The sequence below is a fragment of the Felis catus genome, chromosome C1, assembly GCF_018350175.1.
Source record: "Felis catus isolate Fca126 chromosome C1, F.catus_Fca126_mat1.0, whole genome shotgun sequence".
Lineage (NCBI taxonomy): Eukaryota > Metazoa > Chordata > Mammalia > Carnivora > Felidae > Felis > Felis catus.
In genome coordinates this window covers 106,048,113-106,076,054 of record NC_058375.1, presented here as the reverse complement: position 1 = coordinate 106,076,054, position 27,942 = coordinate 106,048,113, and the positions used below count along the sequence as shown (strand labels likewise).

General features: G+C 43.8%; 1 protein-coding gene across 9 annotated transcripts; it reads left to right on the top strand.

Annotated features, from left to right (window-relative positions):
- Positions 1-154: 154 nt before the first annotated feature.
- On the top strand, positions 155-26,452 carry LOC111561823. Of its 9 annotated transcripts, XR_006583042.1 has the most exons (10): positions 159-644; positions 2,942-3,082; positions 5,048-5,230; positions 10,647-10,838; positions 12,757-12,929; positions 19,939-20,146; positions 21,049-21,161; positions 24,301-24,385; positions 25,180-25,297; positions 26,174-26,452. XR_006583042.1 is itself a non-coding variant. In XM_045033524.1 (7 exons), the coding sequence occupies exons 3-6, from the start codon at positions 5,066-5,068 to the stop codon at positions 19,967-19,969; spliced, it is 561 nt and encodes a 186-aa protein (XP_044889459.1). In that variant the 5' UTR covers positions 160-644; positions 2,942-3,082; positions 5,048-5,065; the 3' UTR covers positions 19,970-20,146; positions 21,049-21,831. The 9 variants fall into 9 exon arrangements, 5 of the variants coding, with proteins under 5 accessions (XP_044889459.1, XP_044889457.1, XP_044889456.1 ...); XR_006583041.1 differs by having other exon boundaries at positions 155-644; positions 24,301-25,297; XR_006583044.1 differs by lacking the exons at positions 10,647-10,838; positions 12,757-12,929 and adding an exon at positions 18,559-18,648 and having other exon boundaries at positions 155-644; positions 19,996-20,146; positions 24,301-25,297.
- Positions 26,453-27,942: the final 1,490 nt, after the last annotated feature.

Genomic DNA, 27,942 nt, shown 5'->3' with positions numbered 1-27,942 from the left:
CCAACCTGTTACTCCCCTCCGGAGCTCCACCCCCATTGGCCGTCACCACCCGCCCCGCCTTTCCCTTCCTCTGGTTGGTCCTTTTCCCGCGGGGGGCGGGGCCGTTCGCCCCAGGCACCCGGACCGGGGGTCGCGGGCCGGGGTGGGCGCGCCGGGTCACGTGGGCCGGCGGGCTGGTTGGGAGGCGGTGTACGGGAGGCCATTTTGGGGGCGTCGCGGTCGGTGCGGCTGGGCCCCAAGAGGGAGCCGCGCGCCGGAGCATCTTCTGGCCTCGGTGGGAGGCAGCCTTTCCCCGCGCCCTGCTCCGCGGGGCCCCAGTCTGCACCGCTGTGTGCCCTCACCTGTGTCCGCACCGACCGGATTGCGCCGCTGCCTCTTTTCACAGGGTGTCTCCCCGCTCCGCCAGCGTCCCGCGACCTCAGCTCGTGTCGCAGCCTGAGCCGCGGCCCCCCTCTCCTGGCCTCCACAAATCATTGTCCAGCCTGGAACCTCTCTCTCCGTAGGATTTATCTTCCAAATTATATAATTTAATTTTTTAATCGTAGCCATCGTGTGCCTCTCGTCCTGCCTTAAGCTCCACTAGGGGAAGGATCTCTTGTTTTGTTCGCCGCAACCCCGGATGCTACAACAGGGACCGGCACACAGTAGGCGCTTAATTTGTAGAATGAATGGGAACTGGGCAAACATAAATCTAACTTTACTTTGAAGGGGGACGTGAGCTTGCAATGAATAGGAACGACCCTCACTCTAAACAAAAGGGGACTCAACCCCAGGTTGTGAATCCATTTCCGAGACATGGAGAGACTGGTGCCGATCCCAGAAGAGTAAAGTCAGGTCAAGGGCTCAGCAAACTGTGGGCCCCCTGCTAATAGGCTAGCTGTGGGTCAACAGCCTTACAGCTAGCTGCCTAGATTTTAACCGGAGACATATGTAAAAAGGAGATTACCTTAGGGGTGCTGGGCGCTGGATATTGTTCTCACTCAGCAAATATTTATTCTGTACCTATTTCAGGTTGAAGAGGAATTTTTTTTTAATGTTTATTTATTTTTGACAGAGAGAGAGAGAGACACACACACACACACAGCATGAGCGGGGGAGGGGCAGAGAGAGGGAGACACAGAATCGGAAGCAGACTCCAGGCTCTGCGCTGACAGCACGGAACCCGGCGCGGGGCTCGGCGCGGGGCTCGGCGCGGGGCTCGGCGCGGGGCTCGAACTCACAGACTGTGAGATCATCACCTGAGCCGAAGTCGGCGCTCAACCGACTGAGCCACCCAGGCGCCCCTGGAGAGGAATCTTAAATGCAGCTGAGAGTCTGGTGCATTCACTGGCGCTCATTTCCTCCCCCCCCCCCCCCCCCCCCTCATCTCAGCGTAGCTAGGTGTGGGTCCTGGAGGATAAAGTCCATCTACCAGTTCCGTGGCTAGGATGCAAAGTCTCTGCATTCCTAGGGAAGCCTTTACAGGGATTAGAGTCCTCAAACCTGCCAGTGCCTAGGGGAGGGTACCGCAAAGAGGTGTGGGGTGGGGAACCAAGAGGAAACACCCCTCCAGGATGTGTTATCTCCAGACCAGTGGGAAGATTTTAAAAATGTGTATGTATATATATACACACACATATATATGTATATATATGATATATGTATATATCAATTAACAATGTCCCATTGCAAATATATATATATATACATATATATACATATATATGTGTGTGTATATGTATGTATATATTTGCAATGGGAGATTGTTAATTGATCCAGACACTGGAAAAGTGGAAATGCCTAAAGTCTCATGGGTAACCCCTTAATAATTAGGATACTTAGTGTATTTGTAGTAAATTAGTAAATACAAAGTTAGGGTGGTAAAAAGAGACACCCCACCCCTGCGCTCTGGCCACAGATTGCAAGGAAAAACCAGGAGGCCTCAGAGTCACCATCAGTGTCTGTTCCTGAAGGAAGCACTCAATCTCAGAGGGACAACACCATCAGGCACAGGCGGTAAAGGTGACACCAAGGTCATTGTCCTGAGTTTGTGGTCCCCTCTCCTTAAGAAGTATTACAATTTGGGGCACCTGGGTGGTTCAGTCAGTGGTGTGTCCGACTTTAGCTCAGGTCATGATCTCACGTTTTGTGATTTCAAGCCCGGAGTCGGGCTCTGTGCTGACAGCTTGGAGCTTGGAGCCTGCTTTGGATTCTGTGTCTCCCTCTCTCTCTGCCCCTCCTCCACACGTGCACTCGCTCCCCGCCCCCCCCCCTCTCTCTCTCTCTCTCTCTCTCTCTGTCAAAAATAAACATTAAAAAAAATCACCTGTTAAATCTGTGGCCAATCCCTAAGGAGTGGCAGGGAGGGCTGCACAGGAAGAGTAACTAAAGATAAATAATTGGAAAAAGGTGTTGCCACTGGCTGAGATTGAAAGGACAGGAGACAAAAGGGAGTTGGGGAGGACCCAGAAGAGGAAGAATATAATAAATTAACTTTGGAACTTGCCATGTTGGAAAGTAGGTGGACATCCACCAAAAAAAAAAAAAAAAAAAAAAAAGTCTAGCAAACAACTGGAAATGAAGCTTAAAAGAGAAGTTAGGAGTAGAAACAGATCCAAGAATCATCCTCAGAGATATGCAAGTTTACAAAGAGGACCAAAGAACGAACCTTTAAAAATAGGGAACACATGGGAGAAACACAAAAATCACTGAGGGAGGATTCAGAGAGGTAGGTGAAAAAGTCCATGGAAGAGAGGTGTTGGAGTAGGAGAAGAGATGGGAATTTGACATTTTGAATTTATGGTTGATTTCCCAGATGTAAGTTTCAGTCGAGGGCAGACCCTCAGCTCAGACTGCAATGACAGAAGTACTATATATCAAGAGAAGGAAAGGGTACCTTGACTTAAAGAAAAACAGGGTAAAATAAAAGGGAAGTTTTACATTTGTTTTATTTTGTTTTTAGGAAGGAGAGACTTGGTTATATTTTGAGAATAAGCCAGAAGAGCTAGCAAGATTCAAGAAATAAGGGAGAGTGTGTGTGAGTTAGCAAAGCCTGGACCTAGAGGAAAAGGAAAAGTCTGTGGAACTTAAATTGGAAGATCAGGTAAGGAGTGGGGAGTTGAAGATCACTTTAGTTCACCATGTCGTTTGACCTGCCAGAGAAAAGGGTGATTTTAAGAGCTGGAGACTTTGTAAACCCGTTTTAGAACTGTTCTACAGGAGAATACAATAAGTGCCAAATAAATGGTTCAAATGAAGTGCTACCACAAAGCCTCCCTTTCAACTAGAAGAGGGTAGTATTTAATCTAAGTGTTGAGTAAACAGGTATGTGAAGGGGAGGAAGAATGAGGACCAGGTATTGTGCAAAGGCCCTGGGGCAGGAAAGCATAAATGTCTGTTTTGGGAATTGGAAGGAGACCCTGCAGCCTGATCAAAGAGACAGGGACATAGTGGGAAATAAGACTGGAGAGGTAGATTATAGAATAGATTATATAAAGCCTTGAATATCATGGTAAGGAATGTGGGCTTTATTTGTAATGGAGAACTGTTGAAGGTTTTTGAGTGAGAAGGTAGCAGTACTTAAAAGGCTTAATCTAAGGGTGCCTGGGTGGTTCAGTCAGTGGAGCATCTGACTCTTGATTTTGGCTGAGGTCATAATTCCAAGGTCATGGGATCAAGCCCCATGTCGGACTCTGTACTGAGCCTGGAACTTGTTTAGGATTCTCTCTCTCTCTCTCTCTCTCTCTCTCTCTCTCTCTCTCTCTCTCTCTCTGTCTCTCTCTCTCTCTCTCCTCTCTTTCAAAAAAAAAAAAAAGGGGGGGGGGTTAATCTAGGTCAGGGTCAATATGAAGAATGCAATGGCAAGACTTGGTTGAGGAAAGCCCTGCCCTGCAGTGGTAGCAAAGGGAGAGAAAGAAAGGGACCACTCACCCTGATGTCCTTCCACACACTACTCATCATGTCTTTCTGGAGCTTTGTTTACAAGTATTTTGCTCTCCAAGAGCAATAATGACATGTAATTATACTAAGGCTTGGGGCTTTTCCTGGTTGAGTAAAATTTCTGTTATGAGTGTTATTAGGAAAGATAGTAAGAAAAGTTCACTTTATATTTTCACTTGATATGCTCTTCCAACCTTTGTGTTCAGGATCTCCCAAAAGTCCCCCAAAGATATTTCATTCTGACCCATGTGTTCCGCTCATTCCACAGAGATTTTATGAGTGGGCATCATTGAGGCAGAGCCCTGAGTCAGGAGCCAGAGACCTGTATTCACGTTTTACTTCTGGGAAATCTATAGTATTAGCCACGTCTCCTAAAATCTCTGGGACACCGTTTGCTCTGAAATATTAAGATGATCCCAGATTTCATAATTACATTGTTTCTTTGAGCTTCTTGGAGGGAAAAAAAAAAGTCATGTTCTGTCTTCCAACTCCTCTCTTATAGAGGGCTGGGAACATGAGTAAGTGTAACCATATCTGATGTATATTATAACAAGGTAACTGTTTGGGACAAAGAATTCCAAGCAACCTTTTCAGCCTAAGGCCTAATCAGAGATGATCCCTAACAAGGGAAACCCCATCCCCAAGCTTTTTGTGTCATCCCACACTTGCTCACCCATTTGTCCTCCCTGCTGCCCCACCTCTACCTCTCTGAGCAACCAAATTCCAGTATGTCCAGATCTCCAGTATACATTCAAAATAAGAGTATCATTTCAAAGGAGAAAAAAAAGAGCAGGAAGACTAGATATTTTCAATTCCAAGGGAAATTAAAAGGAACAGATTCCTTCTGCATAATTTTTTTTCTGAGTTGTTAAGATGCCGTTCTGATGAGAGAGCCAGCTTGCCTCCACACACCCAAACAACAGCTGATTCCACCTCTCATCTTACTTCCCTTTCCTCATCAGTGAAGGAGGCAGAAGCTTGGCAGCGTGAACCCATACACATTCCCCAAGCCCCAAGTTCCCTCCCAGTCCATTGTGGCAGAGAGTTTTGGCACAGTCCCACCAACTGCCGGATTTGCTTAGATTCTTTATGTGAATTTCTTTCTTTTAAATGTACATCTCAAATACAGAGAGAGGGAAGAGGATATATGGACATAACATTGAATTCCGAGACAAAATACCTGGTGTGGCAGCCACGGGGACCGTGTGGCTCAGATCTCCCTTGGCGAAAGAATGTGCCATTCAACTACTGGTGTGCAGGCAGCTGTCAGCCTCCAGGTACATCACCTTTGGGATCCATTACAGTGTCAGAGGTAAGGCCCCACTGTCCCCAGGCCTGGTATGGGGGTTAGGGCTTGGCCATTTCTGCTCACTATGAGACTTCTCTACCAGACACTCTGTTCTGAAGCTTTCCATTGGGTTGACTGGAGCTTGGAAGGATCTGCATCATGAGGTTCTCCTTACCCAATTTTGCTTCCTACGTCCTTTCCTTTCAGGGGTATCAGAGCCTTCTGTATCCTTTCCTGCTTCCTTCCCCTTTTTCATTCATAGACATTAATACCCAGTGAACCTCTTGCACCCCTAATGTTGCCTCAGCATCTGTTTCCCAGACCGCCTGAATTGACTCAGGTTGGTTCCCAGAGTGGTCTGAAAAAGCAGGCAGTCAGATGGGGTTTGGGAACTGCACTACTCACTGCCTGGCTGGCAGTAAGAACCCCTCCCAGATAGTATGTGGGCTAGATAGTCTAAGACAAGATGGCGACCCAGTTGCTTTCACGGATGGTACAGTGGGAAAATGTTCCTGTGGTGTAACAATTCAGGCATGTGGGGAAGGCGGAGGGGTAGTAGTGAATACAGGGACAGTGGAATTGGCTGGCTGTTATTAAGTTGCATTGAGCCCTGCCAAGAGATAACGAAAAGCTGAGAGCAGTAACCAAACATTGAAAATTAACTGTGAAGGCCAAACAGCCTCTTTGATGGTTTACAAAGAGGCCCTTATCTATAGCAGTGGGAGAGCAAAAAAAGCTGAAGACCAAACTCAGGATTTAATAGAGCTCCAGGAGGCAGATCTGTAATCAAGATCAGAGCCTTGGTTGGGAAAACCCAGAACTCTGTAACATGGAATTGGAGGTGTGTAAGTAGTGCATCCCAAAATTTTGGCTCTCACACTCCTCTAAACCCTCAGAGCCTTAAGAAGGAGCCCAAACCTCCCTATTAAGATCCAGCACTCCCTCCTTGTGAAAAGACACTACAGAGGCCTCTCCCCTGCCAGAATCTGCCCCCACCCCTTCTCCTGACTGCCAAGAACTTACTTAGGGTTAAGTTACAGCATAGTCTAACAGGAACATGCTGGTCCCAACGAGGGAAGAAAGGAACTATACCCCCAGGACTGCATGTGCTGTATAAGAACTTATGCACTCATAAGAACTAGCCAGCATATACTGGTAAGATTTGGGGGGTATCTGTGGGGTTGGTGTTTAAAAAAATTTTTTAACATTTATTTATTATTGAGAAACAGAGAGAGGCAGAGCATGAGCATGGGAGGGGCAGAGAGAAGGGGAGACCCAGAATCCGAAGCAGGCTCCAGGCTCCGAGCTGTCAGCACAGAGCCCCATGCGGGGCTCGAACTCATAAATCGTGAGGTCATGACCTGAGCCAAAGTCTGACGCTTAACTGACTGAGCCACCCAGGCACCCCATCTATGGGGTTGGCGTTTAATCAAGTGGCTGAAATACAAGACTAGATATTGACAGTTTATTCACTGAGGCCCACTCTTGGGATAGAATTTAACTTGCTGGTAAAGACCTGCCTCAGTGGCTCCTAAAAACACGGAGGAGCCTTGGTGAGTGAAGTGCATCTCCCTGGACTGCCATAGCTCGGTGTAGTGGGCACATGCGAGAATCAGTTGTTATGAGAGGCCAGAAGCTCTACCACACGATGTTCCATAGAAGGTCTGGAGGAACTCCTTTACCAAGGCCATCAGGAATATGCTGGAGAAGGTACTACCAGCATCACTGTGAAGCTCTGTGTGGCTTTCTTCTGCAAACCAGAGCTAACAGGAGGAGATACTGTCACAGCTATCTTCTATAGCAACAGAAGTAAAGGAGTTCCAAAGCAATAGAGGCCAAGGGGCAGCACTTAACACTTAACTGCCAGAAGCCTGGGGGGTTACAATTATCCTAATGACTGGCAAGGTTAGAGTGACAGCCCCAGGAGCATAACACAGAGCTGTGGAGATGGTTAATAGAACATGGCATCCCTGGGGGCAAGATCAAAGCACAGGTATTACTGAATATATGTAATTGAAAGAAATAGACAAGCAGGAACCTAGGGAGGGAAGTCCCAGTAAAAACTCATGATCCCTTTTCTAGTTTGCCAACCTGAGTCAGTTTTCAGATCCAAAATTCATTGGTTAAAGAGGTGGCCAGGCCTCCAAGACTGGCAATACCGTGGTAAGTATGTGCTACAGTAATTCCCCAGCCCTTCCAAAAAGGGATCTATGACTCTTTGCTCAAGTGACTGTAAACACAGGAGAGGAGAACAGCCAGGCATTTTGAGGGCTGTTGGTCACAGAACCTGAGTTGACCTTGATATCTGGAGACCCAAAGCATCATCTCACCCACCCTGTTGAGTAGAGCTTATGAAGGCCAGGTAATAAATAGAATCCTGACTAACATCCAGCTTACAATGGATTCACCCCATCTAGTCAGAAACAGGACTGTTTGGACGTCCTGCAGAACATCGCTTTCATCTGTTGATGTCGTCATGCTGATCAGTCGGGATGAGGAGTAGTTTGCATACTCTAAGCCTCAGAAGACCCATCTGCTCCAGAGGAGTGTGGAAGATAATCACAACAAAGATTCGGGGGCCTACCACGTCAAAACCACAGTGAAGTTTTCAGGAGTCCAGTGTTCAAGGGACGTGCCAGGACATCTCCAAAGTAAAAGACAAATTGTTGCATCTTGTATCTCTTACAACAAAGAAGGAATCACAGCACTTCAGAGGCCTCCTCATATTGTGAAGGCAACACATTCTATTCTAGAAACACTGCTCTGGCCCATACACCAGGTGCCACACAAGATGGCCAGTTCTGAGTGGGGCCTGGTGCAGGAAAGGAGTAGCCCCACTGTCTTAGTTCATGCTGCGAAAACAAAATACCACCATCTGGATGGCTTATAAACAACAAACATTTATTTCTCACAGTTCTAGAGACTAGGAAGTCTAGGATCGTGGTGCCAGTAAGTTTGGGGTTTGGTAACTGCTTCCTGGCACATAGATGGCTGTCTTTTCACTGTGTTCTCCCATGGCAGAAGGAGGAGTGGGCTTTACTTGGTCCTCTTCTTGTAAGGACACTGATCCCATTCCCAAAGGCTCTGCCCTCATGACCTAATTACCTCCCAAAGGCCCCACTTCTAACACCATTATGTTGGGTAGTAAGATTTCAGCGTATGAGTTTTGGAGGGATGCAAACATTCAGACCATAGACCCACTTACCATCACTCTCAGTGACCTATTGGGGGACTTTGTGTTTCCTGTTCCTGCAGCTCTGAGCTCTGCAGGATTAGAACTTCTAATTCACAAAGGGGCATACTCTTTCCAGAAGGATCCCATTAAATTACAAACCATGGCTGCCACCTAGGCACCCTGGACTCCTTATATATGTACAGGGAGCATAGGGTAGGGCAAGAAACTACTGTGTTATCAGGGGTAATTGACCCTAATCAGGGAAGAGATAGGACTGCTCTTACAAAGCTGGGACAGGACAGGGGCACCTGGGTGGTTCAGTAGGTCAAGCGTCCAACTTTGTTTAGCTCAGGTCATGATCTCGCAGTTCATGAGTTCGAGCCCTGCGTCAGGCTCGCTGCTGTCAGCGCGGAGCCTGCTTCAGATCCCCTGTCCCCCTCTCTGTCTATGCCCCTCCCCCAGTCACACTCATTCTTTCTCTCTCTCTCTCTCAAAAATAAATATTAAAAAAAATTTTTTTTAATTAAACAAACAAATCTGGGGCAGGATGGAGGTCCTGGTAACTTACCAGCATCCCAGTAAAGTGGGATGTACCCTACCCGGGCACTCTCGGTCATCCCTTGCCTAGTTATGACCATGAATGGAAAAGTACAGCAACCCTGGCCTACAAAGGGTCCTCAGACCCCTCAGATCCCTCCGGAATCAGGGTTTGGGCACCAAGTGGCTATACCACTGAGACCAGTAGAGGTGATGGCTGAGGGCGAGGAAGATTTAGAGAGGGGAGGAAGGAAACAAGGAGTACCGGCAGCAGCCCTGGGACTAATAGCAGCGGTGGGGACCGTAGTTATACCATCAGCCTCTGAGCTCCTCCTCAGGAGGAGAGGCCCCTGGAACACTTACCAAATGTGCAGGGAGAAGTGAAGCCACAGGACACAACAGGTGGGCTCTAGCAGCCAGGGAGGTGCCCATGTGGATTTCCTCCAAGAGAGTACTTTCTGTTCAGCTGCCAGAAGTGCAGCCTCCCCCACTTCCAGCTGCAGCACCTTCAGGGTGCACTGTTACATTCGAGTTGCAAGCACACTCTTCCCTGGCAGCCCCAGCCAATGACTGAGTGTGATTGGGTCCTAGCACCTAGCCATTTACATTCAACATGGCACTCCTGTAACTGGCAGTCTTTGTGCCGATCTCTGTGCTGGGTGGGCCGAGAGTCTGTCACATCTGCATGGTGACTGGAGGTCCCCTTGCCCTGTCCTGCTTCCTCCCTCTTTCACAGGTGTTACCCTTAATAAACTCCTTACATTGCTAACTTTGTCTCAGCATCTTTCCCAAAGGACCCAAACTGACACACTCAGGCAATAAAATAATGTTAAACAAAAAATGAAAACTACATGTATATGTGTGTACACACACACACATTACAATCACAAAGTTTTTTTTAATGTTTATTTTTGAGGGGGTGAGGGGTAGAGAGCAAGGCAGACAGAGGATCCAAAGTGGGCTCTGTTCTGACAGCAGAGAGCCTGATGTGGGGCTCGAACTCATGAACCGTGAGATCATGAACTGAGCTGAAGTCGGATGCTTAACTGACTGAGCGACACCCCCAATCACAAAAATTTTGAAAATGTGTATTTATGTAGATGAGACCTGGAAGGAGACATAGAAAAATTAAGCTGGTTGGTCTATTAGAGTGACAGGATTGTAAATGATTTTTTTTATTTGTCCTTCATTGTTGACATAAGGATAATTACACATTCGCAAAATAAGGAGAAGATAAAGATTTTGGTTCTGTACCTACTTTCTGTCTCTTAAAAGCTGTGGGACTTTGGGTAACTGAGTTTTTTGTTTCCTTGTCTATAAAATAAGGATAAGAATTGTGAAAATAAAATGAGATTAAGAATACGAACACATTTTGCTACTGTACAACACTATAAAGTTGCAAAGTATTTTTTCTAAGTTTATTTATTTTTAAGTAATCTCTAAAACTAATGTGAGGCTCAAACTCAATGACCCCAAAGTCAAGAAGTCGCATGCTCCCCCAACTGAGCCAGCCAGGTGCCCTGGTACCTTTTTATTAGAGGCCAGGGTCCCTGATATAAAGAAGCTGGTCAGTCAGTGTGTTTGCTGAATTTCTATGGCTGCTGTAACCAATTACCACAAATTTGCCGTCTTACAGGCTGGAGATCAGAAATCTTAAAATCAAATTGTCAGCAGGGCTGCGTTCCTTCTAGGGGCTCTTGGGAGAATCTGTGTCCTTGTCTTTTCCAGCTTCTAGAAGCTGTCTGTACTCTGGCTCATGGCACCTTCCTCCATCTTCAAAGCCAGCAACGCAGCATCTTCAAGCCTCTCCCACTTCCTGGCTGCCTCTTCTGTTGTCACAGCTCCTTCACTGACCTGATCCTCCTTCCTCCATCTCAGAAGGACACCTGTGATTACAGGGGGCCCACCTGGCTAATCCAGGTACTTCCCCATCTTTGAGTCCCCATCCCTAACTTAATTGCATCTGCAAAGTCCCTTTTGCCATGCAAGGTAGCATATTTTAGGGGCTCCAAGGATGAAGACGTGACCACCTTTGGGAAGCCGTTATTCCACATTATTGCAGTGATACAGGGGTGAACACAGGAGGTGACATCCCTGTTCCCATGGAGATTCTCTTCTAGTGTAGGAGAGACAGAAACTAATTGGTAAGATGCTGATACATGCTATGAAGAAAATTTTAAATGGGCGTCATGATGGTGACTAGGTATAGAGAATGGTTGGAGAAGTCTCTCTGAGGAGGTAGCTTTTGAGCCAAAGCCTGAAGAATTAGAAGGCACTTACTGGCACCCTTGCATCCAGGGTCCCCCTGGAATCCTGCGGAGATTTTTGGTAAATTTGGCACCTGTTTAGGAAATGAGTTGGCTACTTATGAATGTACTCTATTAAGGAGACCAGTTCCAATGCACAAAGTAAATACTGACTTGTCATCTCTGCCCTGGCGATTTTAGTTTCTAGCCTTTCTAAATTGGAAGTCAAGATCAAGAACCAACTCTGCCTCTTTAGGATTAAGAATCTAGCACTGTTTCACGCATATCGTCTGGCATAAAAGCCCTAAGACTACACTGGATGGCAGAGACCAATTGGGAGTAATTTAAATCCTTAGCCACTTAAATTTGAATTTCCAAAAGCTTTTCAGAGAAGTTTAAAGTGGATGGGCCTCAGCAAGAGTCTCATTCCTCACTGAATCCTGGGGACAGGGGCACCAGGTGCTGGGTCCATCCATTCAGTGAATTGTACTGGTGTCTCTCAAGTTCTGTAATGCCTCAGGAGAACTAAGAAATGAGACCTTGGGACCAGCAGATTAGCAGAGCAACTGATTCCCTAGGAGAAAAACATCTTTCTTTCTAGGCTGTAAAAGGGAAGGTTTTCTGTATATTGATGGGGACAAGGAGAGCATGGTCTTAAGGAGGGAGTCAGCCAGTTAAATAAAGTACAAAAAGAACAGAACATTCTCACAGCAGCTAACTGAAGAGTTTTCTCCCCAGTTCTCTGCCTCTTATCTCATCCGCACCGCACCCCCCCCCCCCCCCACTAGGAAGTGGCTACTTTATCCTACAATCATACTCTTTGTATCTTGTCTCCCTGGTTGTCTTTTGTTTTTTCCAAAGTAATTATTTCAAAATGAGTTTCTCTTTGGGGCGCCTGGGTAGCTCAGTCTGTTGTCAGTTGAGGTCGGACTTCAGCTCAGGTCATGATCTCACAGTGAGTTCAAGTGTCGTGGCTGGCTCTGTGCTGACAGTTCGGAGCCTGGAGCCTGCTTCGGATTCTGTGTCTCCCTCTCTCTCTGCCCCTCCCCCACTTGTGTGCCCCCCCCCCTCAAAAATAAACATTTAAAAAAGTGACTTTCTCTTTGATTGCAAAGATAAATTAGATGAATTTATATATACAAGCAAACATGCACAAATTAAAATACACAAACTTTGTAATTATAAAAATTTTTCTATGAGATTCTTTCCCTTTTCTAAACAGCTTTATTGAAGTATAATTGACATACAGTAAACTGCATAAATGTAAATGTACAATTTGACAGTTTTGAGATACCTATATCCATAAAATCCTTACTGCAGTCAAGACAGTGAACATATCCATCCACCAGAAATTGGTGGTAGGTGGGGGTGGGGTGGGGGTGGAAATGTTCTCCTTGGGTTTTAATCTCTTGTTATCAGCTCATGAATTTGTGCTCTGAATAATGAGATGAGATGAATCATTCATAAAACTTCTTTTCTACAAAAGCGGGCAGAAAGAAAAACAACTTCCCACCCTCTTGGCAGGTGACCAGTGGTTCATTAACCTAAATCATGTCACTGCACTGTCAGTTCCCTTTCTTCATTGTGCACAGGACTCAGCTGGAATGCAAAGGGCTGGGAAAAGAGCCCAGCTGGTGTCCCAGGCCAGCTCGTGGCTGCCCTGGAGGAACCAGGATCCTTTTGCCCTCAGTTCCCTGCCCAGCCTGCCCTCCTGCAGTCCATCTTCACTGGGTACCAAGTCTCCCAGCCCAGGAGCTTGCTTCAGGTACGAGTTCCTTATCTACCTCCAGCTCCTCACTCCTCCCTGTGGTCTAACAGGGAGACATACATATATTCATTTATCCTTCATTCTAAAGCCTGTCTCTCTAGTGTCTAGACAATTCCTCTTCTTCTCAACTCTTCAGCAATGTCTATTGAACACCTACCAGGTGCCAGGCACCGTGCTAGGCCTCTGGAATAGTGCAGAAATCAAACCAGATTTCTGCTTTCAGAAGCTGCCTTCAGGAGCTTATATCCTAATGAAGCTGGGAAACCACAAGAACCTAACTTCCACCAATTTCCCCTTCCCTCCATCATCTTCAATAATTCCCTCCCTGAGTTTCTTTCCTTCTGCCCTGAAAAATGGATAGGAGAACCATAGACCCTTCTCTTTGTAACTTGTAGCTATCACACTATTTCTTTCCCTTCTCTACATCAGTGCCTGTGTCAGTTTAAACCCAATGGTTCCAAGTCCCTTTGTTCCTCCTCTACAGTTGAACTCAGAAACTGATGACCTTTTTCTTGGTGTCCCTTCTACTGAATGTGTCTTGTTCCTCTGCTTCCTACTCTTCCACAATTGTCCCCCACCCCCGTGGGTTTCCACACCACTGCTCCAGTGCCTCCCTTGTCTCCATCACGGGTACTCCTGCCCAGTCCCCTAACCACAGGCGAGGATCTCTCTCCTGTGCCCGTGACTCTTCTCCTCACTCCCATGCCTTCTACTGACACCTGCAAAAGCAGATAACTCACATCTCTATTTGAAATCCTGACTTCTTCATGATCTCACGGTTTGTGAGATCAAGCCCTGTGTCAGACTCTGCGCTGACAGCTTGAAACCTACTTGAGATTCTCTCTCTCCCTCTCTGCCCCTCCCCCGCTGATGCGCGCTTTCTCTCTCTCTCTCTCTCTCTCTCTCTCTCTCTCTCTCTCAAAATAAATTAATTAATTTAAAAAAATACTTAAGGGGCACCTGGGTGGCTCAGTCAGTTAAGTGTCGGACTTTGCTTAGGTCATGATCTTGCAGTTTGTGGGTTTGAGCCCTGTGTTGGGCTCTCTGCTGTCAGCGTGGAGTCTGCTTTGGATCCTCTGTCTCCCTCTCTCTCTGCCCCTACCCCGCTCTTGTGCTCTCTCTCTCAAAAATAAATAAACATTAAAACAAAAACAAGAATCGTATTTAAATGCTGACCTCTTGTTGGTGTACAAAACCTGTATTTCTAACTTCCTCTAGGACTTCTGCACTTGTGCATCTCACCTTTATTTCAGACGCATGCAAACGAGGCACCTTAACTTCCCCAGTTCACACCAGCTCTCCTCAACTTCCTTGTCTTTACTAATTACAGTCCTCAGTGTCTCCTTCCAGTATTGCTTAGAACCATACCAGAGATTAGCTACCAAAAAAACCATCCAGCTAGACTAATTAAGGGTGTAAACAAACACACACAAATAAGCCAATTTTAGAGGAATATGTGTGTGTGGGCGGGGGGGGGGGGGGGGGGGGGAGGATCCGAACCTCTGCTTTCTCTAGAAAGCAACCTTTTACTTCAAAGGAAGACTTACCTTCAATACCTTGACATCAGAGGGCAAAGGAAGAATGAACAGGGCACTGGAATGAATGTACGGGGAGACAGGAATGCCTGAGAGCCTCGGGGAAAGGGGTTCGAGGCATGAGGGAGAGAAGAGATGACAGTTTACAGTCAGCTGTTTGCTGATTCTGTGTCCTGGGCAGAGCTGGCTCCAAGAGGGTTTTGCTCACATTAGTCAGTGAATTGTTGTGGGATGGCAGTGATAAAAAGCAGGAAACTCAACTGTCACAGCCAAGAGGAGCCTAAGTAGACATTACAAATAGATATGATATGTTATCCTGAATGGGGTCCTGAAACCGAAACAGAATATGAGACCAAACACCAAGGAAATCTGAGTAAAGCATGAACTTTAGTTAATAATGACACAGCACTATTGGCTCATCAATTGTGATAAATGTACCACACTAATATGTTAATAATAGGGGTGCCTGAGTAGCTCAGTCTGTTAAGCATCTGACTCTTGGTTTCAGCTCAGGTCGTGATCTCTCAGTTTGTGAGTTCGAGCCCTGTGTCAGGCTCCCAGGCTGTCAGCGCAGAGCCCACTTTGGATCCTCTGTCTCCCTCTCTCTCTGCCCCTCCTCTCTCTCTCTCTCTGTCTCTCTCTCTCTTCCTCCCTCTCTCTCTCTCAAAAATAAATAAACATTAAAAAAGAAAACGAAAAATCTTTTTAAAAAGATGTTAATAATAGGGAAAACTTGGGGCGCCTGGGTGGTGCAGTCGGTTGGGCGTCCGACTTCAGCCAGGTCACCATCTCACGGTCCATGAGTTCGAGCCCCGCGTCAGGCTCTGGGCTGATGGCTCAGAGCCTGGAGCCTGTTTCCGATTCTGTGTCTCCCTCTCTCTCTGCCCCTCCCCTGTTCATGCTCTGTCTCTCTCTGTCCCAAAAATAAATAAACGTTGAAAAAAAAAATTTTTTTTTAAATAATAGGGAAAACTGGGTGTAGGGCATATAAGAACACTTACTCTTATAGTATTTACTATTTTTGCAATGTTTCTGTAAATCTGAAACAATTCTTAAATTGTTTATTAAAAAAAAAAAAAAAAACAGCATCACCTGGCAGCCTCTGTCAGTAAAGCAATGTGACTCTTGATCTCACTGTTGTGATTTCGAGCCCCATGTTGAGGGTAGAGTTTATTTTTAAAAACAAATAATAAAAAAAAAAATACACTAGCATGCTCTCTCTCTCTCCCTCTCTCTCAAAATAAAAGTGGGGGAAGTACCTGGGTGGCTCAGTTGGTTAAGCATTGGCCTCTTGATTTCAGCTCAGGTCATGATCTCATGGTTTGTGGGACTGAGCCCTGCCTCGGGCTCCCCACAGACAGCACACAGCCTGCTTGGGATTCTCTGTTTCCTTTTTTCTCTGCCTGTCTCCTGATCTCACCCTCTCTCTTAAAATAAAATAAAATAAAATAAAATAAAATAAAATAAAATAAGGGGCGCCTGGGTGGCGCAGTCGGTTAAGCGTCCGACTTCAGCCAGGTCACGATCTCGCGGTCCGTGAGTTCGAGCCCCGCGTCGGGCTCTGGGCTGATGGCTCAGAGCCTGGAGCCTGTTTCCGATTCTGTGTCTCCCTCTCTCTCTGCCCCTCCCCCGTTCATGCTCTGTCTCTCTCTGTCCCAAAAATAAATAAACGTTGAAAAATAAAATAAAATAAAATAAAATAAAATAAAATAAAAATAAAAGCAATAAACTCTAATAAATTCTTGATTTTGAAACTTTGGCTCCCTAGGCTTTTCGGGAAGGGCCTATTGCTTGGAGGACCCCCACTGGAAGAGCCTGGAAAGAACATTGTTACTAGTGTCCAAACCTGGAAACACCCACCTTCATCTCCCAGGCTCCCGACATCAAAATTGTCATCGGGGCATCTGGGTGGCTCAGTCAGTTAAGCATCCAATTGTGGCTCAGGTCATGATCTCGTGGTTTGTGATTTTGAGCCCACATCAGGTTCTGTGCTGATAGCTTAGAGCCTGGAGCCTGCTTCAGATTTTGTCTCCCTCTCTCTGCCCCTAACCCACTTGTACTCTGTCTCTGTCTCTCTCAAAAATAAATAAACATTAAACAAAAATTTAATTGTCATCAAGTGCTGTTGATTGAAATTTAAAATATCTCTCATTTGCAAGGTTCTTAACCTATATGTCCATCAAGAGGTGAATGGATAAGGAAGATGTGATATATACATAAAGTGGAATATTATTAAGCCATAAAAAGGATGAGATCTTGACATTTGGGACAACATGAATGAGCCTAGAGGGTATTATGCTGAGTGAAATAAGAAAGACAGAGGGGGCCTGGTTGTAATTTGGGGCCCCACGTTGGCTGTAGAGATTACTTAAAAATAAAATATTTTTTAAAAAATTTCTACAAAGAAGTTAAATAAGTCAGAGAAAGAGATATCGTATAATTTCACTTATATGCAGAATCTATAAAACAATACAAATGGGGGTATCTGGCTGGCTTAATCTGTGGAGAGTGGGACTTTTGATCTTGGAGTTGTGAGTTTGAGCTACACTTAAAAAATGAAATCTTTAAAAAATAAAATAAAAAACAAATAAACAAAATAAAACAGAAACACTTTCATAAATACAGAGAACAAACTGGTGGTTGCCAGTGGGGAAAAGTGAGGAGATGGGAGAAATAGGGGAAGGGGATTAAGAAGTAGTCCCCCCAAAAATGCTTCAAATAGAATCAAAAGACTCATAAGTCAGAGATAATAACTCATACATAAGCAAAGAGCTAGTTAATTTATATAAAGAAATACTAAAGACAAACAACTTAATAGGAAAATGAACAAAAGAGAGCAACAGGCAATTCACAAAAAGAGAAAAAGAAAAATGACTAATACATTGGGGTGCCTGGGTGGCTCAGTTGGTTAAGTGTCCAACTTCGGCTCAGGTCATGATCTCACAGTTCATGAGTTTGAGCCCTGCGTTGTTGGGCTCTGAGCTGTCAGCCTGGAGCTTGCTTTGGATTCTGTGTCTTCCTCTCTTTCTGCACCTCCCCTGCTCATGCTCTGTCTCTCTCTGTCTCAAAAATAAATAAAACATTAAATTTAAAAAAATGATTAAACATAAACATATAGAAAATATGCTCAACTTCACACATGATTAAATAAATGCAAATCAAAACAACTACAACAATCAGATTGGCAAATTTTTTAAATTTGGAGATTTACTGAGTTGGCAAGCTGTGAGAAAAGACACATGCCCAGATCTTCTTGCTAGGAGTGAAAATCAGTACAAACTTTTTGGAGAGCAAGAAAGCAATAAAGATCATTATTTGAAATACAGTGTATCCTTTGGCTTAGAGCAGTGCTACTACAGACAGTGTCTGAATGTAATTTCAAGATATGGTGTTTGTGTTCATATATAGTATTATAGGTATATATATATGCACAATGAATGCAGCTATGTGCCACTGTACAGGTCATATGGCCATGAAGCTTGTCCTTTCTCCAAACACAGTCCATCCTCATTATTTGTGGGTTCTGTATTTGTCAACTTGCCTACTCGCTGAAAGTTACTTGTAGCCCCCAATCAATACTCATAACACTTTCGTGGTCATCCACAGATGTGGGCAGAGCAGCAAACAATCTGAATCACAGGACAGGTTGATTCCCAGCTGAGCCCCAAAAAAGCAATGCTCTGCCTTCTTCTAGTTCTGATCCAACAAACAAGTGTCCTACTCATGGTCTTTGTAGTATCATGTTTTTCACATGGTTTTGGTGTTTTCTGTTGGTGATTTCACTGCTTAAAATGCCCTTCCCCCAGCCGTCGTGCTGAAGGGCTGTCTAGTGTTCCCAAGCACAAGAAAGCTTCAATGTGCTTTCCAGAGAAAATATGCATTAGATAAGTTCCTTTCAGGCATGAGTCATAGTGCTGTTGATCATGAGTTCAACATTAATGAATCAACAATACATATTAAATAAGGTGTCTTTATTTTTTTTAAATAAGGTGTCTTTAAACAGAAACACATAAATAACAAAATAATGTGTTGATCAGTTGTAAATGTTATGATCAGAAACTCTCGAGAACCCAACCCTGTGTTTCCCCCAGGAGCGACGGTGTGGTATTTGCTAATTCAGTGCTGGAGGCAACTTTACAGAACATAACCACCAGGAAAAATAGCCCACTGTTCTTATGCAGGTATATGCTTAAAACTTATTTGAAGTACACGAGAAACCTTTAAGTGTGGTTATCTTTGTAAAGCCAGACTAAGGATGGCAAAGACAAGGGAGACTTCTGCTTTTCATTTTATACCTTAATGTCCTATTCAATTTTTTTAAAACTCTAAGCATATCTTACTCTTTTACTTTCTGAAAAGAAATTTAAAACCAGATATTTCACAAATTCCCCTCATCTCCTCATGTCAGTGCAAGATTAAATCAGGTCTTCACCACCTCAAGCCAGAATTGTTATAACTACCTCCTAACTATCCTTTCTTCTCTTGATCTTCTCTCTTCTCCAGTCTTTCCAGAAAACCACTGCCAGATGAATCTTGCCAAAACACCACTTTCATCATGTCATTTCCCTCTGAAAAAATGTCAACAATGATCTGTTGTCTCTTAAAGTCTTTCAGAATCCTATACAATCTGGTGTTGACCTGACCTCTTCCTGCCCCCCAATTCCAATTCTATTGCCCTGCTGTCTCTTCTCATTCCCCACCACCTGCCCCTGTACCATGCCAGTTTCTGCCTCCACTCCTTCGCCTGGATCTGGCCACACCTCTGTCTTCCCAAATCCTGCCCACTGCTTATAGTCTTACTACCTCAGTGAAGCCCTTCTTAATTTCTTTTTTCTTATCATTTTTCCCATTTCTGAATTCTTATAGAGGTAAGCCACACAATGAGTGTTTCACTTATATGTTATCTAGAAATCTCTAATTATAGATATTTATTTATTTATTTATTTATTTATTTATTTATTTATTTATTTTAAAAGCACTGAATCACTTATTATGAGCCTGATAGTTACCTTAGAAATATTACCTCATTTAATCTTCATGATGATCCTATGAGGTAGGTAGCATTATCACTCCTATTTTAAGTATAGAAACTGAAGCACCGAGAAGTTAAATAAGTTACCCAAGTTCACACAGTAAGTGACAGAACCACCATTCACACCCACACAGCTTGACTCTAGAGTCATGCTCTTAACCATATACAATCCTGCCTGCTGATTGTTCAAATGGATGTATTATATGATGAATTCCTTGAGGGAGGGGGCTATACCTTCCATTTCTTCTCTTGAGAGACTCTTATCATACTTTAGAAAGTCTTATCAACCTCCTAGAGTTTTCTGGGCCTCATTTTTATGGTAGGCTGACACGCCTAGCTCTGGGGATGGACTTGGGACTTAGGAATTGAGCTAAGTAAGGTTCCCTTGAACCTGTTAACTGCCTTTCTTCCTCTTGAATGCCCCATCTTTCTCCCACAGATGGGCTAAGCCAAGCCCTCTGCTGACCTGAGGCTTCCTCTCTGGCTTCCTCCCCAGTCTTGTCAAAGCTCAGAGAGAGTCCTGTGACAACAAGAGAGCAAGATGGATGTTGGTTCCTTTGGGAAGACTCGAAGAGTCACAAGGAATCACAAAAGAGCAAAAGGCAGGATTTCATTCGTCCATCTGGCCAGGAGATGAGGCCTAACAGGTAGGAAGGGACTGGAATATTAATGGCCTTGTGGGATTTTTATGAGAGAAGTCTAACTCAAGCCCATAAGTGATGGGGGATCATGGAAGAGTATCATGACAAGGTTCACATTAGATGGGGGTGAAAGATGTGCGGCTGGGAGTAGGAACTTCTGTTAGGACGTTATTTTGATAGTTTAAGAAAGGATGAACTAAGGCATGGCTGGGAGAATGGAAAGAAAAGAGTGTGAGAGTAAATAAAGATAACACTTCCCTTTGTGGCCTTCACAGCCACATCCTTCTGGATTGTAAGTAATTCCAATGGCTGGCAACGGACAAGCTAAGACAATACACCTCCTATTACTCAGCCTCACTGGAGGACTTAGTTCTCTCTCTTCCATTTCACACTTTAGGCTGTGTTTCCGGGTGTGTGAGCTAAGAGTGCTGGAGACTTCTAATGCTCACCAACATCTCTGTTCTCCCCCTGTCTTTTTGCATATAGCTAGGCCACATTTCTAACCTTCACTATGGTTAGACATGACTATGAGATGAAGTTCTAGCTGAAGGATTATGAAGGGAAGTATTGTGTACTCATGCTTCTCAGACCATATTGTTTTTTTTTTTTTCCTTCTAATTCATTGTAGACCAAAACTTTTGTAAAATACACTACAAACAGTTACTGGAAAAAATGAAATTTTAAAGCAAAGACATTTTTAAAAGACATAAATTGAGCCCCAATTCAGCAGACATAAAATCATTCAATCAAAACACTTATAAAACTTTCTAAAGGCTTACTTTGCATTTCTGTACTTATCTTGTCATACCCCAGTAACTGCACCAAACTGGTACCAGTCCAAAAGGCCTATTTTGAGGGGTGTACTATACTTCTAGGCCCACAAAACTTCCCATGTGTGTTCTTCCAAGCCTTTTGCAGGCCTTCATTAATTTGTGTTCCTACACGGCTGCATGGAGGAGGGCTGCTCTGACATCCAAGGAACAAGAAATGAACAATTGGGGGCGTCTGGCTGGCTCACTTGGTAAAGTATCAACTCTTGATCTCAGGCTTGTGGGTTCAAGCCCAGGTTGGGTGTAGAGATAACTTAAAAATAAAAATCTTTCTTTTTAAATAAAAATCTTGAGAAAGAAAGAGAGAAAGAGAAAAAGAAAGGTGGGGGAGAAGGATAAAGAAAGAAACGATTATATTTGGGCCATTTTCCTTACTTGGGTCTATTTGTTGTAGCAGTTACCCTAACTAATACATGCTTCTACTTTTTCCCTCATGAGAGTAATTCTGTTCAGAAAGACATTCTCAGTACACCTTTGTAGCGAGAAGGTAGGAACAACGTGCTGGGATGGAATGTAGTACACAGAGTTTGTATGTTCATAGAACAATGGTCAAAGGTCAGGAAATTTGTTTCCGTTTGCAGAGGTACCTTAATACTAAAGTTTTTTGATTTGGAGTTTTTCAAAATTGAGTGTAGTTGACACACTATGAGTAGTAAAGTATTCCTATAGTCAGTCCTCACTCTGCAGGATCTCATTTCTGCATGAAATCCCATTTTGGAAAAAGTTGAAGAGCTTCTCTTAGATTCAAATATTAAAATGGCATAATTTTTTTAAATGTGTTATTTATTTTTGAGAGTGCAAGCAGGAACCAGGGGGAGCAGAGAGAGAGGGGGACAGAGGATCTGAAGTGGGCTCTGCACTGACAGCAGCAAGCCCAACATGGGGCTCGAACTCACAAACCGCCATTAGATTATGACCTGAGCCAAAGTTGGACACTCAACCGACTGAGCCACCCAGATGCCCCTAAAATGGTATAATTAAAAAAAAATTTTTTTACGTATTTAAGTAATCCTTACACCCATCATGGGGCTCAAACTTACAACCCCCTGATCAAGAGCCACACGCTTGGGGCGCTTGGGTGGCAGAGTCCAACTTCGGCTCAGGTCATGATCTCGTGGTCAGTGAATTCGAGTTCTGTGTCAGGCTCTGTGCTGACAGCTCAGAGCCTGGAGCCTGCTTCGGATTCTGTGTCTCCCTCTCTTTCTGCCCCTCCCTTGCTCGAGCTCTGTCTCTCTCTCTCAAAAATAAATAAACATTAAAAAAAAAGGTGGCACACTCCTCTGACCGAGTCACCCAGGCACCCCATTAAAATGGTACAGTAGAAAGATGTGCCTTGAATGTAATATCTATTCAACAAGTGTTTGCTGATTCTGAATCCGAACACCAAACCTTTTTGGAAAGGGGTCTTTTCTGTATAGAAACATGTTTTCGAAGATGAGACCCTCCCTCATTTGTCTTGTGTTGCTGTCTACTGTGGCTCTGTGCTGGAAGTACTTCTTGAGTTATCACTTCTCTCACCGGAGGTAGAAAGAGTGTGGACACCTGGCAGACTTGTCTATATTGGAGACATTATTCCACTTTCCCAGAAGTAAAAGGGAACAGCCTATATGCCTGGGTTGGCTGTTCCTTCAAACAAGAGAACTGGTCCTCCAAAGGAAGTATGCAAAGTTAAGGAAACTATAAGCTCTCAGCACCCTGAAGGCTTATTTAATTAGGGGTTTCCTTTATTTCTTGACCTCCGAAGATACTGAATAATTAATTTACCTCACTGTCCTTACTGCTAGGAGGCAACGGCAGTCTACCTAAAAGAGGTACCATCATGGACAAGTGGGGTTCTTCTGACTTGTTTTAAATCAGTAGGTGATCCTGTGTAAGTAGCTGCACCATTTTCTCCTTTACAAAATGTGAAAGGGGATTGTTTTCCTCCCAGAAGGAGAAGATAATACGTATTTTTCTTTAGAAGTCTCTAATCTACAAGAAGAGTTAACTGAAGACCATGCTGAAATAAAAAGCACTTGAATTTAATCCTATACAGGGTCAAGCTCTTTTGATTTTTAAGTGAGAACTTGAACCACAGAAGTAAATAACTATAGCACAAAATTTTAATCCCATTTAAATTTTATCTAAACCCATTTAAATTCTACGAAAGCAGGAAGAAGAGGGGCACTTGGCTGGCTCCGTCAGTAGAGCATTAAACTCTTGATCTCTGCGTGTTGAGTTCAAGCCACACATTCCACGGGGCAGGGAGAAGGATGCAGAGAAGCGCAGAGAATTGTAGGATTTGGGGGCCTTTATACCTTACACTTGTTTCTTCATAGCTTTTCTTACATTTAGTTGAAATCACCTGTTTACTCACCTGTATTTCCCTCTAGACCCTGACTGTACCATATGGTAACCACTGGCCACGTGGCTTTTGAGCACCTAAAACGTGGCGAATGCAATGTTCTAAGTATAAAATACACACCAAATTAGAAAAACCGGATTCTGAAGAACATAAACTATTTTATTAATATTTTATATATAGGTCACGGGGCACCTGGCTGGCTCAGTCAGAAGAGCATGTGACTCTTGATTTCGGGATGGGGAGCTCAAACCTCATATTGAATGTAAAGATTACTAAAAAAATAAACTATTTTTTTTAACGTTTATTTATTTTTGAGACAGAGAGAGAAAGATCATGACTGGGGGAGGGTCAGAGAGAGAGGGAGACACAGAATCTGAAACAGGCTCCAGGCTCCAAGCTGTCAGCCCAGAGCCCGATGCGGGGCTCTAACCCACGCACCATGAGATCATGACCTGAGCCGAAGTCGGACGGTTAACTGACTGAGCCACCCAGGCGCCCCAATAATAAACTATTTAAAAAATAATAATTTCTATGTCAGGCACATAGCAAGATAATAATATTTTAGATATACTTGATGAAATAAAATATAGTATTAAAATTAATTTTACTGGTTTCTTTTAAATTTCTTAATGTGGCTACTAAAAATTTTTAAATACCCAAGTGGCTCAAATTATATTCCTATTGAGCAGCACTATTATAGACTATAAGAACTGAGGCATCTCCAAGGCCAAGCACATAATAAATATGTGTTGAATGAATGTGTTATATTCAGCCACAGCATATTCAATTTCAGACTATAGCTATATATTAACAATGATGGTTTGCAGCTTCAATGCTGGCTGCCATTTTTGACAATGTTGATTTCACTGTTGCCTGGAAAAGAATGTATACCATTTCTATACCAGCTAGACCCAAACATTGCCCATAATTTGGTCAAAACTTTTGGACTATTTCTGCAACTCATCTACTTGTCTCGAACATTCCAGGGATATTTGTCTCCTTACAGTTCACTTTTCAGCTCTGGAAACTGAGTGGCACAGGTCTGGCTTGATAACTGAGGACCATCTTCAGGTATGCATTCCAAAAGCAACAACTAAAACATGAAACATAGTACCTACTCATCAGAATCTGTGAAGGTCTTCTGAAGTTGTGCTTTCATTTTCACCAAGTAGTTCAGCACGTCACCAAAGTCTAGGCTTCTACTGAGCTCAGGTGGTTGAGCAAAAGAAAATGAGTATGGGATCCAGCCGACTTCATTGGTCAGGGCCAGATAGAGTTGAACACTTGCATGTCTTTGAACACATCAGCACTGCCCTTGTATTATTCCCCCTGAAGCTTTACTCGCGCTGTGCTCAGCTGTCACGTCACATCAACAGGAAAGAATAATTTTATGACCCAGTAGGGGTCTGGCATGTTTTATCTCTCAGAACCTTTTTAATTAATTCACTAAAGTCTTTAAGGAAACAGCTCAGTAAATCTCTTCAAGTCTCCACCGCTTCGCAGTCTGACAGCATTCAAGTAACCCCATCTCCACGTTCTGTTTTCACCTTTTCCAAACATACTAAAAACTCAGTATAGCTAAGGGCAGAAACACAAAGAAAATTCAGTCAGTGCCTTCATTGAATCATGTGACTTGCGGAGCTTCCAGCCGTCACTCTCCTAATGAATGATGTAATGGAAGCCAGGGCCCACTAATCGCTTTTGACATGAATAACTTGAATAATGCATAGAAACCTTTTTCCCTCTGATCTGTGTCAAGTGAGTTTAATGTTTCCATATTTAAACAAACTTCTCAAGTTCCATACTGACAAAAGGTTAGGCCCTATTTGTTAACTATGAACTTTTTTTCCCCTGAAAATTTGAAGTGGTCTACATTCCAAGGTCAAGAGAGTCCAAATCTGGTAAAAGGGCTGCAGGACGGATACCTCCACCCCAAGCTTCAGTGATGAAATGAAGTCATTGTGCTAGAGAGCTCCCATCCTGGTATGTACTATACTACATGCATAGTATGGGACATGGCATGTTCATTCATTTGACCAATATTTATTGATTGCCATGTGCAAAGCACTTTGGAGAATATGGAGATAAACAATACTAACAGTTGTCATTTAATGAGTCCCTATTATATCTCAAACCCCTTAAAATGCACAACACTATAAGGAGATTAACTCCATTTTACTGAAGAATAAAACAGGATTCTCACATTTAAGCAGTTTACGTTTCACAAAGATTTCTGATACATAGCATGGTATAGACTATATGTATATGAAATCCAAAATGCTATTTCTAATGAAATTAACAGGTATGTCAGATTGTTCAATCTGTAGTGCCCAACAGCATCCTAAACTAAGTACTCCCCAAATGTCTGTTGACCATGCCAACCAAGAAGAGAGAGAGAGACAGGCCGTTTTCTGTCTACACTAAGAACAAAGGATACTTAAAATGCATGTAGCAATAAAACAAAATTCCTTAAATCTGAATAAGAAGAAACTAGGTAAAGTACCTACCATCGAGGTTTTTTAAAAATAATCTGAATTAACCTGGGCTGACCTAGGTATAGTTTTACCCACTTAAAGAAGAGACATGTATTAAAATGAAGTAAAACAAAAACTCAGTCTTCACCCATGGAAATATTCATTACTTACCAGGGTGATGTTTGGGGGAGTTAACCTCCATTTGCCAAAATTACCATCACAACAAAATCTAATTCTAAGTGTCAGGTGAGGGCAGAAGACAAAGCCTTGGAAAACCTGATCTTGAGGCCTTTCCAAATGTAACTTACATCTAAATTAATGAGAGAGACAACAAGGAAGTAGGAAGAACTCTATTTTTTAAATCACATTTTAATTTTTTCTCCAGGTCACCTCATTTTCTACACTCTCAATATGGCTCCCTGAACACAGTCTGGGGCCAAGAGATCAACGATGACAAAAAGAAATTATCAATAAGAAAAGGCGGCTATCGGCGACGGGGGACTAAGCCTCCGGGGGGCGGTGGGGAGGACCTCGGCCCCATCCTCACTCTCCGGCCGCCAGCGCCCCCTCCCGGCAGGCGGGCGCACAGCAGCGGCGCACAGGCCGACGCTGCCCTTCCCGGGACTTCAGGTCTTTCTCTCCTCTCCCCACCCGGCCGCCCCCGCCGCCGGCGCCCCCTCGGCACGCGCCGCCTCGCCCAGTCTTGCAGGCCTGTCGCTGCTCGGCCATACTGGCCCACGCAGCCCGCGCACTCGCACGCCCAGCACCCCTTTCCCCCTGAAAAGTTTCTGGACGGTGGGGACTATTTTCTTCTACTGTAACCTTCCACCAAACTGGAGGGAAAAGTTAACCCGAGGCCCAGGAAGGGCCGCGCGGCAGGGGGCCCCCGAGGGAGCACGGCCTTGGGAGAGATGTCCCTCGTGCCTGGCAAGGAATAGTTGTGCTCCCAAACTAGAGTTGTGTGTTGGGTTAGGTGTAAAAGGTGAGCGGTGGTGCTGCATATTTAAGATGGAGATTTAAAACAATTAATATAGATTGCACCAGACAAATGGTTCTTGTCTTCAGACCTTGCAGTTCCTTGCATAGATTCTCATGTCTGTCTTACACGGAAGCAAGGTCCCCCTGGGAACGACCTCTTAAATCCTAGAGACAAAAGGCAAGCCTTGAGACCGTTCCTTGGGGCAGTCTGCTGAATTCTACTGCATTCTGGAGAGTAAACAACCTATAGAAATATTTAGTGATTAGGAAAATCCACTAGACCTGTATTTTTCAAACTGCGAGTGGCAAAATCAGTTCGACGAGAATATTAGGAAAGGAGACTAGGCAAGTAGGGGAGGGAGGGAAGAAAGGAAAGAAGAACCCAGAATAAAAGAATAGAAAAGTATCACATAGTAAGGATCAATATTCTTTCATGAAACCTGTGTTGTAAGAGAATACTGTGTGTGTTTGCATGTACCAAGCCGAAATGTAGAATAATTTCTTAGTGGCTTGGTGTCAAAAAATGTTTGAAAACCTCTGCACTAGACAGTATGATTTATGCCTCTATACTTATTTTAAAGAACGCAGCCTTTAATTATCTCTCTTGCTTATCTTCACATCTCAGCATCTGCTATTATTTGTGAATAATTTATCTTCTTAAAGCTATTATTTCAGTAAAGAAAGCTATAACTTAAAATATGAAAGCAGTTCTGTCAAGCGCCCCTTTCTCTACGGCCCCTCTTCTACTCTGTGACCTGGGCTTATGGCTACATTCCAAATGTGTCTGAAGACCCTGTCTCCAGCGCAGTCGCAAGAAGCCTGGGTTGCTGGGATATTATGTAATCAAATACTCCCCATATCTATTTTTTTTAATTTATATTTATTTTAAAATATGTATTTTTCTTTTTTCCCTTATTGCTTATGTTTAAAGTTGTATATCCTGTATAGATAATATGAAAGGCTGTACTGCTTGAATTTGACTTTGTCCCTTGTCAGCATAGGGAAAACTCTTTTGCTAAACAAGGCTGTGGTCTGTGACTGAATTTTCTATCTTTACTACTCTGTTGCCCACATTACACACACTTCATTCATTCATTCATTCATTCATTCATTTCTGCCATTTTCATTAGTTCAATATTTGTATCAGAAGTCCCACAGGTGTGTGTGTGTGTGTGT

Bases quoted from the DNA above. Each gene is read 5' to 3' on its own strand.
- LOC111561823 (XM_045033522.1), top strand. From the start codon at position 5,066: ATGGACATAACATTGAATTCCGAGACAAAATACCTGGTGTGGCAGCCA. The intron at 5,231-10,646 runs GTAAGGCCCCAC...TGTCTTTTCCAG, and splicing joins GATCCATTACAGTGTCAGAG to CTTCTAGAAGCTGTCTGTAC. The intron at 10,839-12,756 runs GTACTTCCCCAT...CATTGTGCACAG, and splicing joins GGCCCACCTGGCTAATCCAG to GACTCAGCTGGAATGCAAAG.